The 24,058-nt window shown below is 50.4% G+C and overlaps 2 protein-coding genes across 2 annotated transcripts; both read left to right on the forward strand.

Moving 5' to 3' along the window:
* Positions 1-12,148: 12,148 nt before the first annotated feature.
* LOC135875093 (gastrula zinc finger protein XlCGF8.2DB-like) lies at positions 12,149-12,886 on the forward strand. The gene has a single exon (XM_065400071.1). It carries the CDS (start codon positions 12,149-12,151, stop codon positions 12,884-12,886), a length of 738 nt encoding a protein of 245 aa, XP_065256143.1.
* A 9,920-nt stretch (positions 12,887-22,806) lies between these two features.
* Positions 22,807-23,796, forward strand: LOC135875095 (gastrula zinc finger protein XlCGF7.1-like). Its single transcript, XM_065400073.1, has one exon. It carries the CDS (start codon positions 22,807-22,809, stop codon positions 23,794-23,796), a length of 990 nt encoding a protein of 329 aa, XP_065256145.1.
* The last annotated feature ends 262 nt before the right edge of the window (positions 23,797-24,058 follow it).

The following is a 24,058-nucleotide window of genomic DNA, read 5'->3' on the forward strand; positions in this document are numbered from 1 at the left end:
AGGTGGAAGAGGATTCTGGCTGCAGCTAGAGGGCAGCTTATTTGAATAGCTGTGGTACATAAAAGTCAGGATAAATCAGAAAACTTCGTACAAAGAAAGAATCTGAGCTAAAACTCAGCAAAAATGGAGCAATCCTCGTTCATAAAAAGAAACCAGGTAGGGGAAAAACTAAACAAACATTTAACTGAAGACACAGAAAAGCCAATGAGCTGAAGTAAACAATATTCTTAGCGCAGAGGAGGAGACACAGACACACGACTCGCTTCTCTAATCAGGACACAAAGTCCTAATGAACCTGGCTCAGTCCAAACCCCCAAGGGCATCAGAATTGTGAGTTCAATCCTTGAGGGGGCCACTTGGGGATCTGGGGCAAAATCAGTACTTGGTCCTGCTAGTGAAGGCAGGGGGCTGGACTTGATGACCTTTCAAGGTCCCTTCCAGTTCTAGGAGATGGGATATCTCCATTAATTATTTATTATTATTAGAATGTTCAGCAGACACAGAAATAGCAGCAAATGAAATGGATTTTTTAATCATACTGCTTGCCACAAAAGTCCAGGCCCTTCCACACCCAGAAGCTTCCAGCCATCTGACACTAAATACACACTCTCCGGCTCAGTTAAATAATATAATTTTGACAGTTGAGAGAAAAGGCAATTTAGCAGCACCCTACACTTATCCCACAGATTTCTGTTCATAATTCAGACCCCAGCAGCTGGCTCCCACCCTTGAGGCCCTATAAAACAGGCCAGTCCCAGGGCTGACAGGTTCAGACACATTCCTGGAGACCAGAAAAGGATGAAACAAAGAATTCTGAAGTTTGTACAAGCCAATATAATTCAATTCTGACAAGATATTTGCCTCGGTCCTACCTGGTGGACAGATTCCCTGGCTCTAATAGGCAGGAGAGTTCAGAAAACTTCACTGCTTTCTCCAACAGGTTCACACAGAATCTCGCCAAAGAAGGAAATGAGCAAACCTGAAAGTGAAACCATCACCCCCAATTGCTGAGTTTCTCAGAATACACTCAGCCATAGACACACCCACCCCACTGAGAGCAGGGATGTAGAAGCTACTGAGATAAAAATTCTGTTTGAAGAGGCCCAAATCACAAGATCACCAATAAGCTAGAAGGGTCACACTCCCAAGCCCCTGGTCAGGAAAAGGAGAGTCGCTGCACAGTGTTGGGGGATATCAAGAGATTACAAAGTCTGATCAAACGGTGATAATGGGAGACTTCAGTTGCCAGCACGTTGACTGACACTAGAGTGCAGAGAGACAAGATGGGAGAGGTGATGTATTTTACTGGACCAACTTCTGTTGGTGAGAGAGAGACGAGCTTTTGAACTACAAAGAGATCTTCAGGTCTGAGTGAATATTTGAGTGTCTGTCTGCTGTGACCATTTGTTTGACCATGTGCTTGTTTGTTTGAATAGTGTGACTGTTTGACCCTGTGGGTGTCTGATTGAAAAGTGTGAATTGGGAGCAGGGCCGGCTCCAGGCACCAGGCAACCAAGCTGGTGCTTGGGGCGGCACCTGGAGGGGGGCGGCGCGGCGCTCGGGTTGCCAGGGAGAGCGGGGCCACAGCCGGGCTCGCCGCCCTCCCCGCGGCGCTCTGGCCGCCCTCCCCCCGGCTGCTGGGGGGAGAGCGGCGAGCCCCGGCCGCCGGGGGGAGAGCCGAGCCCCCGCCGCGACTCGCAGCCCTGCCCCCACCAGGGCTCGCCGCCCTGCCCCCGGCGCTCTGGCCGCCCTCCCCTCCGGCGCCCTCCCCCCGGCCGCCGGGGGGAGAGCGGAGCCCCCGCCGGGGCTCGCCGCCCTCCTCCCAGGGCTCCGGCCGCCCTCCCCTCCGGCGCCCTCCCCCCGGCCGCCGGGGGGAGAGCGGAGCCCCCGCCGGGGCTCGCCGCCCCCCCCCCCCGGTTCCCCCCCCCCCCCACAGAGCCGGCCCTGATTGGGAGTGCTTTGATTGGAGGGAAGGCTTTGAGCCAGGCCACATGCTTCGAGCCAGCAGCCTTATAAAAAGGCAGCCAGTTGCAAAGTAAGTGCAGGCAAACAGAGGGAGTTTGACAGCTTAGAAAAATCAGCTTTTAAACAGTAAGGGAGTCTCAACTTTAACTACAGTGCAGCTACTTCCCCACTAAAATCTGGGTTCATATGCTGCCCCCTTTACCATGTGTCACAGGGTCAGGACACTCCAAGGGCAGGAGAGGGGGACTGAACCCCAAAGAATAAGCAATGGAATCAAAGAATTGTCTTTTCTGAAAGCTTGTGATGTTCTAAATTTACTAATCCCAGTGAGAGATGGATCCAGACCGTGGTTAGGGATTTATGTATCGTGTATGTAGAGAGCTGGTTCCTAAAGCTTTTCCTCCCTGTCCCAGCAGGGTGTGGCCAGCCAGGCAGGGAGGAGCTGCCTCCCCAGCCAGACAAGACTGACCCACCATTGTACAACCCCGGGAGAGACAAATGCTGGGTCTCTAGTGTGCAAATGGTGTGGAGTGTGTCCCAAAGTGAACTGTGAACTGGGGGCTGGTTTCAGGCCTTTGGGGTGAGGAACCAGAGGGGAAAAGTCCACGTATCTGGTAGTGAAGAACTCGGGGTAGGCGGATTTGGGGACGCTTGGGACTGGAAGGGCTGGTGGGGTCACCCTGCAGGGATAACGAGGCTGCTGGAAGCCAGGATCAGACCTTTATGCCTGTGGGTGGCTACTGGTGCCAGGGCTCCGAGCCAAAGCCGCACAGCATTAAGGCCCCCACGGTCACAGGGCAGGTGGTGACAGACCCCCTGACTGCTCTGGGGATCCCCAGAACGTGTCACCGCGGTATCAGAGTGCTTCACATCCAGGCTCCTGCTGTGTTTTGTCACTGTTCCCTGTATAACATCAATACAAATTAACCCTCTCTCTGCCACCCTGTCAGCTACAGCCCGTGGCCAGATTCATCCCAGCACTGGCATTGCGGCTGGTGCAGGGGGATGGCTCGTACCCTCAGGGCTGCCTTAACTTGTGCCCTGCTTCAGTGGTTCCTCTGGGCCATTGCAGAGATGTAAGAACGCCCCTGTCATGTCTCCTCCAACCCCTGGCGCACCCCAGAACACCCCTGATACCCCCCCTGTGCTGGGGTCTTGGAGAGGGGGCCTAGGGGCTCTCTGGGGTGGGGGTTTTATCCGAGTGACTGTACATTATAGGGCATCTTTGAACCTGGTCCTTTGTCCATCTCCCAACTACTGTATCAAAATCTGCAGCTTCCCTGATTCACCTCCTTCCCCTCCAGTCTGTCACCAATGCTGCTGCTAAAGTCACCTCCCTCTGCTTCCTCTCCAAGCGCATTCTCTCCTCCTCAGTTCCCCTCACTGACTTCTGCTCTGTTACCACGTCCAATCCAAGCGCTGTGGGCCTGAGCCCCATTGCCCTGCACCTTGTCACTCACCCCAATGCAAAGGGGATGTAAAGCACTGGCCAGTGGAATGAAAGTGCTTCACCCCCCCAATGTGCACTGGTGTAATTCACTTCACAAAGTGCTGGGCGACAGGAAATCAGAGCCAGTGAGTGAAACCAGCGTGTTCTATGTATTGTCTCCCTGTAACCTGCTTCCTTGGTTTCATCTCTCGCTCTCTCTCTGTGGCTCTGGCTCGCTACGTTCTCTCACTGCCCAGTCCTACGTTTCAGCCTCTCCTCAGACAGCTCCTCTGTTCTCATGCCCAGACCATGTACAAATCCTGCTGCTCCTGCCTCCACAATGTCTGTAAGATCCAACCTTTCCTCTCCAGCCTGACAGCTAAACCTCTTGTCCTCCCGAATCACCTCTGACGTGAATTACTGCAACCTCCCCCTCGCTGGCCTCCATGATACCCACATCACTGCTCCCGAAATACAAAATGCTGCTGCTAAAATAATCCTCCCAGCCTGTCATTCTGACCAGACGATTCCCTCTTTCGATCTCTCCACTGGCTCTTCCCTGCTTCACTGCATGTGGTTCAAACTTCCTGTCCTCACCTTCACAGCCAGTCTGCACCCCTTAATCCCTTATCACGTCACCCGCCATCCCCTCAGCACCACCAGTAATGCCAGTCTCAGTGCCCACTCATCTGCTTCTGCCAAACCAGCTCCGTGCCTGCTCCCATGGTACCCTCCACTCTGGGAATGCCCTGTCCAGCCAGCTCACCGAGTCGTCACCCGCTCCTCACCTTTCCTTACAGGAGTCCCACAAGGAGTCAGTGAACAACACTGATTAGTATTTAATTTCTTTTAAAAAAATAAGAGCAGGGCCGGCCTTAGGGAAAATGGCACCCTGGGCAAACTTGCATTTTGCTGCCCCTGGCCCCTATAGGCTCCCCAGGCTCCCCCCTCCCTTCACCCCTAACCCCTGCACTGTGCCCCCTTTGTCCCTAACACCTGCCCCCTCCTGTGCCCCTAATCCCAGCACTCCCTTCCTGCACCCTGAATCCCTACACCCCCTTCACCCCTAACCCCTGCTCCTCTCCTGTGCCCTAACCGCTGCACTGTGCCCCCTTCACCCCAATCCCTGCCCCCTCCTGCCCCTCTAACCCCTGCATCCCCTCCTGTGCCCATGTGGGGAAACTGATCTGGATGCACGGAGCAGCTGCCATTGCTGCTCACTCACCCCCTGCACTGCTGCTCCTCTGCCCTGTGCACCCCTAGGGGGCGGTGGGGGGGGGGAGCCAGGAGCGATATCGGGGCTCCCTGCATCCAGGTCACTTTCCCTGCGTAAGGAGAGGGCAGGAGAGCAGCAGCTCCTGATCCCTCACGGCACAGCCCAGGTGGGGAACGTGACCTGGATGCAGGCAGGGCCGGATTTCCACCTTACACGCCCCTACGCACAGCCTCTTCAGCACCTCCCCCCCTCCCCCCGTCTACACCCGACCTTCGTGTTTTCCTCAAAAAATAAAAATGTCAACGTGTAGGTGCCCCTAGAATGGATTTTTTAATCATACTGCTTGCCACAAAAATCCAGGCCCTTCCACACCCAGAAGCTTCCAGCCATCTGACACTAAATACACACTCTCCAGCTCAGTTAAATAATATAATTTTGACAGTTGAGAGAAAAGGCAATTTAGCAGCACCCGACACTTATCCCACAGATTTCTGTTCATAATTCAGACCCCAGCAGCTGGCTCCCACCCTTGAGGCCCTATAAAACAAGCCACACCCAGGGCTGACAGGTTCAGACACATTTCTGGAGACCAGAAAAGGACGAAACAAAGAATTCTGACGTTTGTACAAACCAATATAATTCCATTCTGACAAGATATTTGCCTCGGTCCTACCTGGTGGACAGATTCCTTGGTTCTAATAGGCAGGAGAGTTCAGAAAACTTCAGTGCTTTTTCCAATGCCTTCACACAGAATCTCCCCAGAAAAGGAAATGAGCAAACCTGAAAGTGAAACCATCACCCCCAATTGCTGAGTTTCTCAGAATACACTCAGCCATAGACACACCCATCCCACTGAGAGCAGAGATGTAGAAGCTACTGAGATAAAAATTCTGTTTGAAGAGGCCCAAATCACAAGATCACCAATAAGCTAGAAGGGTCACACTCCCAAGCCCCTGGTCAGGAAAAGGAGAGTCGCTGCAGTGTTGGGGGATATCAAGAGATTACAAAGTCTGATCAAACGGTGATAATGGGAGACTTCAGTTGCCAGCACATAGCATCATAGAATATCAGGGTTGGAAGGGACCTCAGGAGGTATCTAGTCCAACCCGGGGGCTTAAAAACTCTAAGGAAGGAGAATCTACCACCTCCCTAGGGAACCCATTCCAGTGCTTCACCACCCTCCTAGTGAAAAAGATTTCCTAATATCCAACCTAGACCTCCCCCACTCAGGGCCGGCTCCAGGCACCAGCTTAACAAGCAGGTGCTTGGGGCGGCCAAGGGAGAGGGGCGGCACCTGCGGCAATTCGGGGGCGGCAGGTCCCTCACTCCCTCTAGGAGCGAAGGACCTGCCGCTGAACTGCCGCTGCCGATCGCGGCTTTTATTTTTTTTTCCCCCCCAATTGTCGCCGCCGGTCACAATTGCGATCACGGCTTTTTTTTTTTGCTTGGGGTGGCAGAAATGCTGGAGCCGACCCTGATACCACTGCAACTTGAGACCATTGCTCCTTGTTCTGTCATCTGCCACCACTGAGAACAGTCTAGATGCATCCTCTTTGGAACCCCCCTTCAGGTAGTTGAAAGCAGCTATCAAATCCCCCCTCATTCTTCTCTTCTGGAGACTAAACAATCCCAGTTCCCTCAGCCTCTCCTCATAAGTCATGTGCTCCAGCCCCTTAATCATTTTTGTTGCCCTCCGCTGGACTCTTTCCAATATTTCCACATCCTTCTTGTAGTGTGGGGCCCAGATGAGGCCTCACCCTGATTACCACTACAAAAGTGATTTTTCCTCCTGCTGATAATAATCCACTCTAATTGAATTGTCTTGGTAAGAATTGGTAAGGCAACCCCCATTTTTTCATGCACTCATATTCCTACTGTATTTTCCACTCCATGCATCTGATGAAGTGGGCTGTAGCCCACGAAAGCTTATGCCCAAATAAATGTGTTAGTCTCTAAGGTGCCACAAGTACTCCTTGTTGTTTTCATTCTTATAAGACTAATAATTTTGAGCAAAATAGATAACATACAGGTGAATTGGTTTGGTCTCCAGCTATAAGTTTGTTAGTTTTTAGCTATTGCCTGCAGTATTGGCAAGAGCTGGCCCCTGGTTTGCCGGCGTCACAAAATTAACCAAATGTTTGGAACAGTACAAACATACACACATGGAAGAAGCTTACTGAAAATACAAATATTCAGTGGGAGGGAGAAACCTCGGAGCTGTACTGCTCAGAGACGCAGGGTGTTCAGTAGTAACGAATACTAATCCTGCACTATGGAGACATTGGGCCAGATCCTCGGTTGGTGTAAATCTATGAAGTCAATGGAACTTTGCTCATATGCATCAGCTGAGGATCTGCCCGATTGCTGATTGCGTACTCCAGTGGATCTAGGGCAGTGCTGAAGGACTGGAGGGATTGTATAATAAACTCTGTGGATTTCAGTGTAGCCAGCTCTCATGGTTTTATTGCAAGTCTCATGTATTGGATGCTTTTCTTATAAGCCCCAGCTCCAGGAGTCATGTTAACATGTGAATCTCAGCTGGTGCTCATGGCTTTGCAGGAAAGCTTGGACACATCACCCATCTGCCTCTGAGGCTACATGTACACAGCCTGCGGCAGCAAATCTCAGCGCCTGGGCAGACTCAGGCTTGCGTTACAGCCCTGAAATCAATTGCAGAGACATTCGAGCTGGAGCTTGGGCACTGAAGGCCTTCCCCTACCCTAGGCTCCAGAGCTGCTGTAGTGCAAGTCCTGTGAGTCCGAGCAGTTGACCTAGGGTCTGTGTAACAGGGTTCATGACCTGCCCCTCTTCCTGGGGCCCGCTTGCTGCCCCCAATAAGGCTCAGAGAGGCTTCAGGGTTGTGCAACACCCGTGTCTTTGTAACCCTTCTGCCCACCTGAGTTGGCAGCAGCAAGGGCCGGGTTCATTATCTAGGGGTTCCTTTCAATAACACAATGCAAAACCGGCTCGAGCCCCCCCCAGTGACCTGGGACAATTACATACCACCCCCCTGGGCGCCTCTAAGAAGCAATACTTCTCCTCTCGCAAGCACGGAGTCTGAGTGTAGTAAAAAATGTTTAATAACGTGAGGTAAACGACATCAGCATAAAATTGGGAAAACACCACAAACAGGATTCATGGCACAAACCATGAGCAAAGGACCCACCCCAGCAAACTGGGCCGTGTCCTTTCCCTTTGGTTCTTGAGTCCAGCAACCCAAGAATCACCCAGAGTCCCCAAAGTCCAACACCCCAAAAGTCTCTGCCCCTGGTCAGTGCAGCCCCAGGGGTCAAAAGTTTATCTGCAGGGTTTTTACCCCCCCCCCCCCCGTGGAAATGGGGGGGAAGGGGAGTGCAGAGGGTGTTAAGGGGCACCTTACGTGGTTCTTTTCCACACTCGCCATAATTCACCACCAGATGTCAGGGTAGAGCTCATCCTGACTCTGCTTACATCTTTATTTACATAAGGTTCTCCCAACACCAGTGTCTAGATACAAATCTGTGACGGGTTGGATCACAGAAACCCCCTTGGGAGCTGCCACCCAATGTGCAAAGACTACCCCTGCTTCTGTTTTCCCTGCCAGCTCAGGACTCCAGCACCCCGTCTCGCTGAGCCAGACACTCCAGTCTGCTCTAACAAAGACTCAGGGTCTGAATCACTAGTCCCAAAGCTGCAAGTTTATCCGAAACCAGCTCACAGGAGTGTGCTTGTCTTTAGCACTCAGATGCCCAACTCCCAATGGGGTCTAAACCCAGATAAATCCGTTTTACCCTGCATAAAGCTTATGCAGGGCAAACTCATAAATTGTTCGCCCTCTATAACACTGATAGAGAGATATGCACAGTTGTTTGCTCCCCCAGGTATTAATACATACTCTGAGTAAATTACTAAATAAAAAGTGATTTTATTAAATACAGACAGTAGGATTTAAGTGGTTCAGAGTAGTAATAGACAGAACAAAGTAAGTCACAAGCAAAATAAAATAAAATGCGCAAATCTATGCCTAATCAAAGGCTGAGCCATTACAAACATTGAATCTATCTCCCCTTGTAAGTATTTTCACACTTGCTTCTTATCAAACTGTCTGTACTGAGCCATCTTGATTATCACTTCAAAAGTTTTTTTTCTCTTACTTAATTGGCCTCTCAGAGTTGGTAAGACAACTCCCACCTGTTCATGCTCTCTGTATGTGTGTGTATATATATCTCCTCAATATATGTTTCACTCTATATGCATCCGAAGAAGTGGGCTGTAGCCCACGAAAGCTTATGCTCTAATAAATTCGTTAGTCTCTAAGGTGCCACAAGTACTCCTGTTATTTTTGCGGATACAGACTAACACAGCTGCTACTCTGATACAAATCTTGCAGGATTAATCACCTCCCTTACAGGCACAGTCAGCCTTCAGCTAGGAGGCCTCCAGTTCCCTGCCTGACTTCTCCCTGCCTCCCTCCCAGCCTTTATAGCCCTTGGCTTGTCAGGCCAGCAGGTGTTGCCAATCCTCAGGCCGGCACCAGGCCTTTTTCCCTGATTGGAGCTGACTGGGCAGGGGCTAATTAGGTGCTTTTGCACCAGCCCCCTGCTACAGTCTGCAATTCACTGCCAAGGCTGCCCCTCACGGTGTAGACGCACCCTTAAAGGCTCACAAACCTGGCGGCAAATAAAAGAAAAGGTCATTTGTGGGTGTGAATTTCCATGATTTTTAAGGCAATCGCATCCTTTGGAGGACCTGGCTCGCGTGTTTTGAACACAGGGTTTGTGACACGGGGGTTTGTACTTTCAGCACGGTGTCCTCTCCATTTCACTTACCGACAGGCCACAGGAGAGTGACTGGCTCACCACACTGCAGGAACCGGCCCGTTTTGCCCAAGCACATTATATTCACTTTTATCAGACCAGCCTAACAACAAGCCCCCCGTCCATTCTCTATCTAGCTGGCCTGTTCATTTCAGAGTGTCCACAGCCAAGTCTGATGATAGGGGGCAGGGAGGCTGCAGCCCTGACCAGCTGGAACCCGTCTCAGGAGACAGGCAGCCGCACTGTCTGGGTTTTAATTTGTAATCCCTTATTTTAAGAAGCCTCGTCAGTGCACAGTGCCAGGACCTGCCATTGGGCCGGGGATTTCAGACTCCGTTGACACCAGCTATGGATCTGGCCCCGAGCACCCAACACGCTACAGTCTGCCTTATACCAGTGCAATACTCCAATCGGCCTGAGCCGAGCAAACACCACCAGAAATCCCAACCATCCTTCCAGGAAGGACTACAACTCCCAGGAATACCCTGTGAGAGCCCAGCTCTCACAACAGAGCAGGCTGGGCGAATTAGACACAGCAACAAGGGAGACCAGAGCCCTGTCCTTCCCCCAGCAAAGCCTCTGTCGATTATGCTCTAAATCTAGCATCTATTTGCTCTCCAAGCAGGGAGCAATCACCCCCTCCCCAAGCTCAGCTGCGTTTCTGTTTGCTGTGCTGCTTCCCCTGTTACTTTACTGAGCTGAGCACAAGCTGGGGTGTGAGGCTGAGTGTGCAGCCATGATGCGATGCAGTGAGCAAGCAGGCATGAGGAATGCTAAGAGGACTGAACCCTGTCAGAGAGTGGTCTGGAGCCTTCGGTATTTTCCAGTTCTCTGCTGAGAAACCCAGTCTGGCCAGAGGAAGGGGAAGCAAGGAAACGCCTGGAGAGGTTTCTGCTCAGGTAGGAATCTTCCAGTGAGCTTGGGGCTAATCCAGCTTTCATTCAAATCAAAGGGAGTCTTGCTGTCGCTGTTGTTAGGAGCAGGGCCGAGCATCAGTAGCTTAACCACATCCAAATGTAGTAAAATCTCTGCCTGGCAAATCAGGGCAGCAAAGAGAAATTTGTTTAAGCGTTTGCTGCCCATGTGCTGACTAATAACTAGTCAGGATCAGACTGCGGCTCAGTTATGTCGGGCAAACTTGGAGTAAGTCCCCTGCCCTGCTTTCAAAAGCCCAATTCACACCAGCGGCACTGAGACCACACAGTGGCCCGTGCTAGTTGTAGAGAATTTAGAAGCTGTAAAACACAAAGTGATGAGTCAGATCCTGCTCTTGTTTACACCCCTGTAAATCTGGACTAACTCCACTGATGTCAATGGAGTTACTCTAGGTTAACAAGCGTGGAATTCAGAGCAGAGTTTATTACAGCTTCAGCTCTGGAGAGGCGGTGCGCACCCACAACACCCCCTGAATTCAGTGCAGGTCCTGAGCACCCCTGTGAGTTTGGCCCAGGATTAGCAATCAGAGGGTCTGAGTCAGCTCTCACTTCCCGCAGTGCAAATACGGAGCAGCACCACTGACCTCACTGCTGTAAAACGGGTCTAAGTGACTGAAAAAAACAGGCCGAGAATTTTTGCAAGGGCCAGAGACATTCCTGCTGAACATCTCTGCCCAGCAAAGGGAGCTGGCTGACACCAGCGGCACTGGCCTTTGGTGTCTGTCGGACAATTATTCTATTTTATCGTATTGCTGAGGGGCTTGGGCCGCAAACACACCAATTTAATGACAGCTTCAATTCTTCTAGCAAGAGCAACAAAACTTTCTGTCCGTGTTGCCGCCAGGGAGATAGGTGTAAGCCATTATTCAAGAAAAAGCCCAGGTGGAGAATTAAGTATATAGTTCACTTTGTGGTGAAATGATTTAGAATAAAACTCTGGCCTTAATTCCCCCCTTTGTTGTAAAAAGGAAAATAAGCCGAATAGCAGCTACATCTCCCCAGGCTGAAAGAGGGGCTCCACTGACACCCAAGACTGCTTTGTGGTGGTGTCAGAGCCGCATTGGGGTCTCAGCTCATGGTGTGTAACAGCTCAGGTGCCTGGACGCTTTCCTAATGGGCCCAATCCTGTTGCGCTACAGGCAAAACTCCAGTTGAAACTGCTAATATATGATGCAAGACGCTCAAGCTTGCATTCCCAGTGTGCTCCCCCTTCCCCCCTTTACTTTCATTCTGGGCAAGCAACAATTGCCAAACTAGGCTCAAATTATTCCAATTTCAATCTCACTCACTTCAGCAGTGGAAGGTCTCATGTTTTCAGCTTATGAATATATACATGCTTCATGCTGGGACAACTGTATTGCCATCACAGTAACCTCCAGAATTTCTTTCTTCTCCAGTACTTGAAGAATCCATGAACAAACAGAAGCAGCATCATACAAAATACATTGAACTGCAGGGAACAGCCGCAGAAAGACACGATGAGGATGGTTTCTAGGGCTGTGATAATGAGCCAAGCTGCAGGACCTGGTGAAATCTGAAACCAAAGAGGAACCTAGGAGAGAAATCCACTCCTGGAGAAAGAAGACCCAGCACACTTGCCGATATTAGACAATGGAGACTATGTGATGGGGGGGGAGAGACTCCCAGAGCAGGATCTTCCTAATGCAGCCCCTGCTAGACAGAAATCCTATGTGTCTGTACAACTCCTAGCACAATGGGGCCCTGACCAGGTTAAGGCCCCTAGGTGCTATCGCAGTATCAATACTAGAAATACCTTTCCTGTGCCATAAGCTGGCGGGGAAGGAAGATGCTCAAAGCCCCGCAGAGCCCTGACCCGGACGACAGGCCGTACAAGTGCACCGAGTGCGAGAAGTGCTTCCGGCAGAAGAAGATCCTCAAAGCCCACCAGAGCATCCACACCGGAGAGAAACCGCACACGTGCGCCGAGTGCGGAAAGAGCTTCCGGCAGAAGAACAACCTCCGGAAGCACCAGTGGATCCACACCGGCCAGACGCCCCACCAGTGCGCCGAGTGCGGGAAGCGCTTCAGCGAGAAGCAGCGCCTGCGGAAGCACCAGAAGACGCACACGGGGGAGACGCCGTATGCCTGCACCGAGTGCGGTACGTGCTTCAGCCACAAGCATAACCTGAAAACCCACCAGCGGGTGCACACCGGCGAGACGCCCTACAAGTGCCCCGAGTGCGAGAAAGGTTTCAAACAGCAGAACCACCTCATCAGCCACCTGCGCACCCACCGGGAGGAGAAGCTCTACAGATGCACCCAGTGCGACAGGTTCTTCAGGAAGCAGCCCAACCTGCTGAAGCACGAGACGAGCCATGCGGGGGACAGGCCCTACCGCTGCAAGGACTGCGGGAAGACCTTCAAGCAGAACAACCACCTGGTGAGTCACCAGAGGACCCACGCCGCAGGCAGCCTCTACATATGCACCGAGTGCGGGAAAAGCTACAGCCAGTGGGCGCATCTCACCACTCACGAGCGGGCCCACGCCGGGGAGGGCCAGCTGACCTGCAGCGAGTGCCGGTGAGGGCTTCGCAGAGACAGTCTCAGAACACACAGAGGAAAGACCATCAGTAGGACGAGCATAGTACAGCTTCGTGGAGCAGATGACGAAGAAAAGACCCGGAAAATCAACACTTTACCCATTTAGATGATATGCTTTTGTTCTGAGTTTGTACAGTGCCTACCACAATGAGCCCTGGTCCATAGCTAGGGTCGTAGGCACTCCAGTAATACAAATAATAAATCATAATATACACAGTGGTGAATAGGAGAGCTTCATCGTGAAGCCAATAGGATGGTACATAGCAGAGAATCATCCACGCAGGAGAGGGACTCTCTAGGTGTAATAATTACTAGACAATTTCAGCAATAAATCTAATCCTAGTAGGACAGATGACTCTCTGGAGGAGAGACACCATGTGCATTATGTGGAAATCTGAGTAGCAAGAAGTGTGCTGTTAGAATAGATACATGGAGCTGGATAGAGTGTCACTAATGAGTCCTCTATGCCCCTGCAGGATTGCTAGCAGAGAGAATGAGTATCATTTTGTTAAAGTATTTCTGCACAATGCATCATGAAACAAGATGGCTACATGCTGCATTGTATGTAGTTACATGATGGTCATTTTGTTATTGTCCAGAATAACCATCAGGTTTACACACAATTGTTGATCAGTTTTCCAATTAACAGCCTGTTTTCCTTTTTTGTTTATTCAGGAGTTTCTTGGTTTGCCCCAGAACGTTTCCATTTGCATGACTTTCCAGCCCATCCTTTTAAAAACACTGTCTGTTCCCCATGGATAAAGTTCTGCCTTATGTTTTTTCCCCAAAGATACTGAATTCAATTCCTTGTGGTGTCTGTTTTAAGGAAAACATGGGGAATGAGCGAAAATTGCTAACATGAGATTCTGCAGAGACCAACGTATTATGTGCCTAGTTCACCCCACTGGAACATGGATCAGTGCTGCACAGGTCGAGATCCATTCAGAGAATCCTTGGCATCCAGGAGTGAAGCGAGTGAGAGGGTTTCTGGGCTTCTGGTGAGACATGGTCTATGATGGACACAGCTGTGACATGACGTGGCTTCTCCTGTCATTCTAGGCCCTGATCCTGGGAACATGCTCATGTTTAACCTTTAGCACATGAGCCGTCCCTTTGAAGTCAGTGGGACGATTCACTGGGTTAAAGCCAAGCACTTGTGTAAGTGTTTGAAGGATCAGGGCCCTAATATGTTAACATATTTTTTCCTTTCTGAGACTGGAAATCTCATTCGAGCCTGGGAAGGGGAACAGAAACAAAGGGATGAATTTTTAACTGTCCCAGCAAAGAACAGGGTGAACAATAATTTGAGGTGAGTCATTTAAACTCAAGGGCTATTAAAGGGCTCATTGAGCTGTCTCTATTGTAGAACAATCCCAGGATCAGAGAAAAGATTAATCAGTTTTAAGGGCAATAGGGACCATTCAACCATCTAGTCTGATCCCCTGTATACTGTAGGTGAGAGAATTTCACCCAGTTACCCCTGTACTGAGCCCATGCATGTTTTCAAGGAAGACAGACCATCCTGATTTGAAGTATCAAAGAACAGTGAAATCCACCACTTCTCTGGGTAATTTGTTCTAGTGTTAAAAATTCGTGTCTCATTTCTCATTTGAATTTGTCTGGCTTCCGCTTCCAGCCATTAGTTCTTGTGACGACTTTCTCTGCTGGATTAAAGAGCCCACTAGTACCTGGTATTTTCTCCCCAGGAAGGTACTCTTCCAGGTTGTAACCAAGTCCGCTCTCTATCTTCTTTGTGATAAATTAAACAGACTGAGTTCCTTAACGCTCTTGTGAGAAGGCATTTTCTCCAGCCCCTGAGAACCATTTTTGTGGTTCTTTTCTGCACCATCTCTAATTTTTGAACATCCTTTTTAAAATGTCAGTACCAAAATTGGACATAGTATTCCAGTACCGGTCTCACCGATGCTGTGCGCAGAGGTAAAAATTACCTCTCTACTTCTACTCACTGCTCCCGTTTATCCAAGGATCACACAACCCTTTTGTTTGCCGCACCGGGAGCTGATGGTTAGTTGTTTGCCCAGCTGACCCCTATGTTTTTTCAGCGTCACTGCTTCCCAGGGTACAGCCCGCAGTCTGTTGGTATGGCTTGCTGTGACCAGGGCATTCCTGGGCTCACTACCAGCCACGGCTGTATCCCCAGTCAGGTGCAAAAGACAAAAGGGGTTGAGTTAGCTGTCACCCCTTTCCAGCAGGGCACCACCGGCAACAGTGTTCCTCAGCAACACTCGGCCAAGTCACTGGTAGCAAACCAAACAATCATCCCGTCAGGCCTACTTTTCCTCGGGGAGGCTCTGGCAGGCACGCTGCCTAGTCAATACCTGGCCCTAGCCAGACTTCTCTGGCTCACAGAGTGAGAGCTGGAGGTCTGCTCTTCCTCCCAGCCAGTTCACAGCTGAGCTGGGCTCTCCCGCTGCTGTCCAACACCTATTGTAGGGCTGAATGGGCCCACGCAGCTCCTTAACGCTCTCCAGCCAGCGTGGGGCATGTGTACCCCTTCGCACCTGCATTCCCCGTTCCTGGCTGTATGACCTCACGTGTGTAGTTACCAAGGATGTATTTATCAAATATGGATATAAAATCCCCTCAAATTTCCACCCTTTCTTCTTTGATAATCAAACACTGCTACAAAATCACCCCAAATCCCCTCAGATTTTGATCTGTTTCGCTATCATTATCAAATATCAATATAAATGGTATTTTAGATTTTTGCCATTATCCAATTCTCAAATACTGATAGAAAATTTCCTCAGATTTTGGCCCATTTAATTCTATACTACTATAAAATCACTTCAGATGTTGCTACTTCTCTTTATAATCTTATTGAATACCCTTAGATTTCCCATTTGCTCTTTCGAATTATTTAATATTGATATAAAATCTCCTCACCCTGCACCAGTTTCCATCAGATTATTGAACAGTGATTAAAATCTCCTCAGATTATGCCACTTTTCATCCAATTTTCAAATATTGACATAACCCCCCCCTTAAATGTTCCCTCTCTTTCAGTTATTGAAGAATGATTTAAAACAGCCCTCAGATATTGCCCCTTGCCACTAAATATCAAATACTGATTTTAAAAGCCTCAATTTTTTCCCATTTTCTCCCCAATTCTCAAACGTTGGTATAAAATCCACTCATGCTTTGCCTCTTCTCTCTAATTATTAAGTATTTATATAAAATTGCCTCTGTTGTCTATCTAATTTTCAAATATAAATATAAAACTCCCTCAGACTTGGGGTTTCCCATCCTGTCTAACTGCAGCAACGTCTCTTCGTTTTGGAGGGAAACTGCTGCCCTGAGTTTTCCACTCAGAGGGGCCCTTGCTCTGGATTAACTGCACTGAGGGGCTGACACTGAAGTACTGGTGTGAGTGAGATTGGAACCCGGGGCTGCCAAGTGCCAGGCACTTTCTGTGACACTCGTGCGCTGGGCACCGTGTCACGTCAGCCGCAGCCTGGCAGGACCCTCGCACACTCAGCCGGGCCGTGGGCAGCAGCTGCAGTTCCTGCTCCTGGGGCCCCTGGCACTGGATTTGAGGCAGCCAAGTGGTCTCGTTGCCTCTCGGCGCTCTCTGCCGCCCCACTCTCTGGCCCTTGGGGAGGAGGTGTAGCAATGGTAGTGGAAGGCGATAAGCAGGGGGGGACCTGGGAATCAAGGGAGGGAAGAGAAGAGGGCTGGAGAAGGGGGAGAAAATCGGGCAGGGGCAGAATGAAGGAGGCTGCCCCAGGTCCCCCATTCCCTCAACAAACGCCTGGTTCCCACTGCCCCCTAACACCCCCCAGCCTGTCCCTCCCAACACACACAGCCCTTGCCAGGCTGCCCCAGGCTCTTCCATTGCCCTGAAAGCCTCCAAGCTCATCTCTCCTCCCCCCACCACCCACAATCTGTAACTATCACCCCCTGGGATTGCTGTGACACCAGCCCGGCTCCCTGGCAGTGCCTGGGGGCACCTGTAACCAGGCCTGTGCTGCGAGCCCATATGACTCTAACGGCCGGAGGGGTCTCATACAGCCCCCTGCCAACCAGCTCCAAAACTCCACACTCCTGCCGGGGTCCCCAGACGCCCCTTCTAACTCCTCACAGTCACACTGCCCCTTGTTGGCCCACAGCTGCTCCACAAAAGCACCGCAAATCCCTCTTCCACGCTCCCCCCACCTCAGCAGCCCCTGGCTCCCCTCAGTACCTCCTCCCTATTGGCTCCCCAAGCACCCCCGGTTCCTCTCCAGTTCCTGCCTATCCCACCCCTGTTCCCCCTGCTCAGGAGTACCCTGACTTGGAATCAGTGACGATCGGTCACCAGTGTCACACGTGGGGCTGCACCAGATTTTGCAGCTGTGGGAATTGGGCGCACTGGGCCCAGCTCTGCTCTCTGTGATAGCCATGTAAATCCAGAGTAACCCCACTCACGGCACCAGAGTGACTCCAGGTTTACACCAATGTGCCTGGGAGTGGAGTTCTGGCTCATTTGCTGGGCAGGCAGCATGTGTTTGAATCCCAGCCCCTGAACCTAGGGCAATCCTTGTCCCTTTCGCTCCAAGCCAGAGAAACTTTAATCATGGGAGTGGGCCCATTGGACTTTGTTTCAAAATAGGGGTAAAATCCTCATTAGTTTAAACTGTGTAAATTCTTGTATCTCCCTCTACATGCTTAGGGGCCAGCATCATTACAGCGATACCAGTGGCTGAATTGGGGTTATTTATGAGGTTAGTCTGGTGGGCTGGGATGGGGAAAACTACTTCAAAGTCTGTGCTTCAGCCGCATCTCCGAGACAGTTGTTTTCAGAATAGTTCCTCTGTTAGAAAGGTAAAATCAAGAGCACAGAAAACTCCTGATTCAACAAAGCTGGAAAAACAGCAGGGCCAGAGTTCACAAGCTCAAAAACAGTAGAGAAAAAGTGTCATATGTAAATAGATTTTTTTTTTAATTAACAATGTTTGTAGTAGCTGCCACTCCATGAGGGTTGCTGTATTGGCCTGTTAATACACATCACAGTTGGTTACAGGCATTCAAACTCCATGTACCTGAGCCAAGTACTGTATTAAAAAACCAATAAAATCCACCTTGTTGTGTATTAATGCTGAGTCATAACCTATTCACCATACTGCACGGGTTGATACTAACTAATTCAGGCAGAATGGACTCTTAGGGACCTATTATTAATCCAATTATTTGTTAGGAGAGAGACAGCTTGTTTTTTACTAACGATCTTTTCTTTTTAGTACAGCAGATGATGCCATGTTGAATGGAAAACAAAACAAAAATCAGCATAAAACTTGAGAGAACAACTGAAAGAAGATACTGTCTGAAATAGATACGAGAGAGAGGTTCACAGAGCTGTGTAGTGAAAAATAAGAGGAATCACACCAAATATCAAACTAGATAAACCGATTTCAGCAAACTCTAACATGACACAAGAATCCAGGACAAAGAGCCAAAAGCTTCATAATTCTGGGCAGAGAGACCAGACCAGAGAACAACATAAATATACTGCAGAACTAAAGACACAATCATATTCCTCACTCTGTGGATTATCCAAATGGAAGAGAAACCATTCAAGAGCTCTGAGTGTGGGAAAATCTTCAATCCAAAATGAAATCAAAACACACAAGGCAAGTCACGCAAGGAAAAAAAGCCATAAACACATACTGAATAATGGGGGAAAGCAACATACCAACTAGAACTGGTCTGAAATTTTCCAGCTGGACAACTGTCAGTTGGAAAATGTTGATTCAATTAAATGAACATATTGATTTCATCAAACATTTCAATTACACTTTATCCAAACGTTTTGTTTTGATTAGGTCAAAGTTCTTTGTTTCAATCATATAAACTATATTATTCATTATATTACATTATGATATGATATTTGAATACAGTGGAAACAAAGTGCTTTGATAAGGTTGTTTCAACATTTCTGAAACAAAACTAGATCTGAAGCAGGCAGCCCCGACTCTGAAATAGTTCTGATACTCAGCTCCTATATTAAACTGATCTCTGCATGGCCTTTATAGTTGTGCCCCTCATGTGACGTGTGCTGGACTAGGCCACAGGCTGGTACCCCGAGCATCCGGCTCATCCCTGAGCGGGCACTTGGCATGGACCAGAAGCTGACGTAGGCTGCAGCAGCTGCCCAAGCTCTCCGCACCTAGTTACCACCCACAGGGCTGCTGGGAAATGTAGTTTATTTTTTACATCAGCGATCAAGAGAAAGAACAGGAAACTACAGCAATTGCACGCGACAGCAATTCCTCCCAGGAAGTGGTGCAGTGCAAGCCAGTCCCGAATGCATAGCCAGGGATGGAGCTCAGAGCATCTGGCACCGTGCTAAGGATGGTCTGAATGAGCTCACTCTGGGAATATCCCTTCCATAGATCTACCTTCCCTTATCTTCCAGCCTTCCCCTCCCCCAGCCCCCAACAGCCCTCCCTCTCGGTCCCTTTGTTCTACCCTTGCACTCACTGTAGCCCTTAGGACAGTCAGACACTGCAAGAGGCAGGAGTGGAAACAGGATCTCCTAACCCTGACAGAGAAGAGAGATCTGGGAACTTTCAGCAGTTATAATTCCAGCTTCATCAGGGAACCCGACAGGAAAACACCTGGTGGGATTTCAGCTCAGGTAGGACACTGACTTTCTTGTGTTTGCACCTGGACCATAATGACACAGGACTGAATGACGGGCTCTGTCTAGGGATCTGAGCTAAAATCTCTTCCATGTGTAACCTGCCTTTAACAGCTGCATTCCAGGAAAGCTTTCTGCAGGGGACCGGGAGGCGCAGGGATGGGTAATGGGCTGTAGACATGTTCTAGCTCTAGGTTGCTAGTTAAATCCAGACCAAGGTGGTGGTGACTGAAGGTTGCTGCCATCTGGGGCGGTTTGCTGGCCTCGCTGTTATGGGTTCTGGGGATCTCAGTACAGTTCCCAAAGGATGGGGGTGGAGTGCTCCTCCCCAAGCCTACCATCACAACTGGCCCATCGCAGCGGAGCCGCTGTAGGCTGAACAGTGGCTCTGAAACTTTCCACACGACTGTCCCCCTTGCAGGAGTCTGATTTGTCTGGCATACCCCCAAGTTTCACCTCACTTGAAAACGACTTGCTCACAAAATCAGACATAAAAATATGGAAGTGTCACAGCCTCACTGTTACTGACACATTGCTGACTTTCTCATTTTTACCATACAATTATCAAATAAATCAATTGGACTATAAATATTGTACTTACATTTCAGTGTAGAATAGACCAAGCAGTATAAATAAGTCTTTGTCTGTATGAAGTTTTAGTTTGTACTGACTTCACTAGTGCTTTCTGTGTAACCTGCTGTAAAACCAGGCAAATGTCTAGATGAGCTGACGTACCCCCTGGAAGATCTCTGCGCCCCCCGGGGTACACGTCCCCCTGGTGGAGAACCACTGGAATAGATGATGGAGAGTCCCCTGCAGCAGGCAGGTTCCCTGCAGTTCATAGTTAAGGCACATGGGCTGGCCCCTGTGGGAAGCAGAGTCTGCTGCTGTACCCGTCACTGGATGAACCCAGGGGTCCAGTCTCTGGAGTTGTCAGGCGGGCGCCTGTCACAAGCAATGTGTATGTAAGCAGCTGGCTTTTATCCCACACACTTGAGCACACGAATTTTGCTGCCGATATAGATTGTTTGCTACTCCAGGCAATGGAAACATCACTGACAAATATTTCTATACAGCACAAGGGGCCAACTGTCTAATCACACAAACCCAAACACCCTTGCCTGCCCCTGCCCCTGCCCCGCCCTTTCCCCGAGGCAATACACCTGCCCTGCCCCTTCTCTGAGGCCCCACCCCCCGCTCACTCCATCCCCCCTCCCTCCATCGCTCGCTCTCCCCCACCCTCACTCACTTTCACCAGGCTGGGGCAGGAGGTTGGGGTGTGGGCTCTGGGCTGGGAGATGGGGTTGAGGGGTCTGGAGTGTCGGAGGGGCTCAGGGCTGGGGCAGGGAGTTGGGGTGCAGGAGGTGGTGTGGGCTTCAGGAGGGAGTTTGGGTGTGGGAGGGGATTCAGGGCTGGGGCCGCCAGGGGTTGGGGTGCAGGAGGGGGTTAGGGGTACAGGCTCCAGCTGGGCGGCGCTTACCTAGGGCAGCTCCCGGAAGTGGCCGGCATATCTGGCTCAAAGGCAACCAGGTGGCTCTGCGCACTGCCCCTGCCTGCAGGCACTGCTGCCGCAGCTCCCATTGGCCATGGTTCCTGGCCAATGGGAGCTGCAGAGTCGGCGCTCGGGGCAGGGACACCGCGCAGAGACCCCCCTGGCCACCCCTGCGCCTAGGAGCTGGACATGCCAGCCACTTTTGGGAGCTGCACGGGGCCAGGGCAGGTAGGGAGCCTTCCTTTAGCCCTGCTGCGCCCCCCACCGGACTGTTGGCCTATTAAAATATCCCAGATGGCTTTCAATAGCCGCCGGGAGATTGAGGCCGATTCCAGGAAACTCCCGGCCAATCTGGGAGGGTTAGCAACCCTAGCTGCTGGTGCCAGCAGTGTCTGGCATTTGTGTTCTCCAAGACGCAGCGGGCATTTGAGGGAGAGATCAGGGATGTCAGGGTCTCCTGGTCTTGGGAAATACGAGACAAGAAAATTTTAACCTAATCGTAGTGTGATGCTCTTTGAGCTCTGCCGTGGCTTTTAATGCCACAGCATGGAATGGGGCTAAAAGTGAGCTTACCATGAGCATGTGTGTTCCAAGCTATAAACACGTTTGTACACTGTAGGAAGCCATTGCTTTTGCTTTAAGAAGTCTGGTCGGTTAATTGAGGAGGTGACAATGAGAGGTGTCTGAAATATGACACAAGGGAAATCTCTGTACCCATTGGTCCAAATTACCGCAGACTCTCAAACATTACACCCGAGAGGCAGCACTGTCAACGTAGCAACAACAGTGAAGAATAGAAAATTTTGGAGACCTTATTGTGAATAAAAGTTTTCTGGATTATTTTTCCATTTGACGATAGCACCATTACTAGCAACAAAATAATTTGCTTTTTCCATTTTCATTACAGTGGGTAAAAGGTCCACAAGTGGAAACTAGAGAAGAGAAACACCATAAAAATATAAAGCAACTGGAGGAACAGGAGTTTCTGAGAGAAAGATACAAAGAGATGGTTTCTGGAGCAGTGCTAATGAGAGAAGCTGAAAGAGCTGGAGGAAACTGAGAAAGAAGAGGAAGCCAGCGGAAAACAAACCAGAAACATTCAATACTGGTGAAAGAAGTTTCAACAAACTCAGCAGCATTTTTAAGATTCCCAGTGCCGTGCCCACATATCTGGTACACAGACAATAATCACAGACACCACAGAAAAAAACATATCAGTTTGGGGAAAAAACTTCTGGAGGGTTCACAGAATTAACAGAGCTGGCTGAATGATATGAAACATATTTTGGAGACTGGAAGCTATTAATTTGGTTCCATGTTATTCCTGCAGTCACATTATTTGCTATTCACCATATTTGAATAGCCATCAGGTATTTGTGAAAATGTCTGCGCATCGCCAAAGTTTCATGAATTTTAACTCCAGTGATTACCTGTCCAAAACTTCATCCTGGGAAATATATTTTTCATTATTTATTATTCATTATTTTTTTATTTTAAACGTTTCAGCCATCCAGTCAGGGAGCAGAAACAATCCCATGTGACCTAGGTGATCAGTCAAACCCCCACGAATAATGAATAGTAAATAACTTGTGGACAACTCATAGATTGAGATTTATTTGCACAACCCCTCTGGTGAATACATGCACGTTGCAAAGTTGCTCAGGCACAGGAGAAAGGGCTGAATTCACAGCCTAGGCCGTTTGCAATGACCCATCATTCAGCCAGCTCTAGTAGATAATACCCTGTATGTGGGCACACGAACGGCAACACCATGTTCCAAGCTGCCCAGGTTCTCTGTGGGGATGAGAAACCCTATAAATGCACCGAGTGTGGGAAAGGCTTTGGGCAGGAGAAGATCCTCCGAGAGCATCAGAGAATCCACACAGGCGAGAGGCCGCACAAATGCGCTCACTGCGGGAAAAGCTTCACCTGGAGCACCAGCCTGATCAAGCACCAGCAGATCCACACGGGCGGCAAGCTGCACGCCTGCACCGCGTGCGAGAAGAGCTTCCGGTGGCGGCACAGCCTCCTGCAGCACCAGTCGGTGCACAGCGGCGAAAAGCCGCACACCTGTGCCCAGTGTGGCCGCAGCTTTGTGGAGAAGCAGGCGCTGAAGAAGCACGAGAGCATCCACACGGGGGAGAAGCCCTTCACCTGCAGCGAGTGCGGGAAGAGCTTCCGGCAGAAGGGCAACCTGGTGTCGCACGAGCGGAGCCACCTGGAGGAGAAGCCGCACCGATGCCCCGAGTGCGGGAAGTGCTTCCGGGAGCAGCGCTTCCTGGCCACCCACCAGCGCACCCACACCCAGGAGCGGCCCTACCAGTGCGCCCAGTGCCAGAAGCGCTTCAGTGCCAAGCAGGGGCTCCGCATCCACCAGCGCCTGCACACCGGGGAACGGCCCTTCCACTGCCCCCTCTGCGGGAGGAGCTTCACCGAGAGGAAGAACCTCAACAAGCACCAGCGGACGCACAGCGGGGAGACCCCCTACACCTGCGGGGAGTGCGGGAACAGCTACACCCAGAAGTACAGCCTGAAGGTGCACCAGCGAACCCACAGCGGGGAGACCTCCCACACCTGCAGCGAGTGTGGGGAGAGCTTCAAGCAAAGGAACCACCTGGTGAGCCACCAGCGGAGCCACAAAGCCGGGAGCCTCTACATATGCGCCGAGTGTGGGGAGAGCTACAGCCAGTGGGCGCATCTCACCGCCCACGAGAGAATCCACACCCGGCAGAGCCAGCCTGCATGCACTGAATATCGGTAACAGAGGCAACGTATCTCAGAGCAGGCCAAGGATCCACACGAGAGCCCACATCCATACACGAGTTAAGGGCCCCGGCTGCGCCCCGGGTGTAGGGCATTAGCCAGAGCCATTCTGAACCAGAATGCTTCCCAGACAGGTGTAAGTACGACTGGACCTCCCCGTGTTTCCCTGTCTCTCTAAGGACCCGATCCAATCAATGGGAACCTTTCTGTTGACTTCAGTCTGGATTGGGTCTCATTTGTGTAGACTGGGTAGAATATGC

Source organism: Emys orbicularis, chromosome 2 (genome assembly GCF_028017835.1).
Source record: "Emys orbicularis isolate rEmyOrb1 chromosome 2, rEmyOrb1.hap1, whole genome shotgun sequence".
Classification (NCBI taxonomy): Eukaryota; Metazoa; Chordata; order Testudines; family Emydidae; genus Emys; species Emys orbicularis.

Coding starts and splice junctions, on each gene's coding strand:
- LOC135875093 (XM_065400071.1), top strand. CDS start 12,149: ATGCTCAAAGCCCCGCAGAGCCCTGACCCGGACGACAGGCCGTACAAG.
- LOC135875095 (XM_065400073.1), top strand. CDS start 22,807: ATGTTCCAAGCTGCCCAGGTTCTCTGTGGGGATGAGAAACCCTATAAA.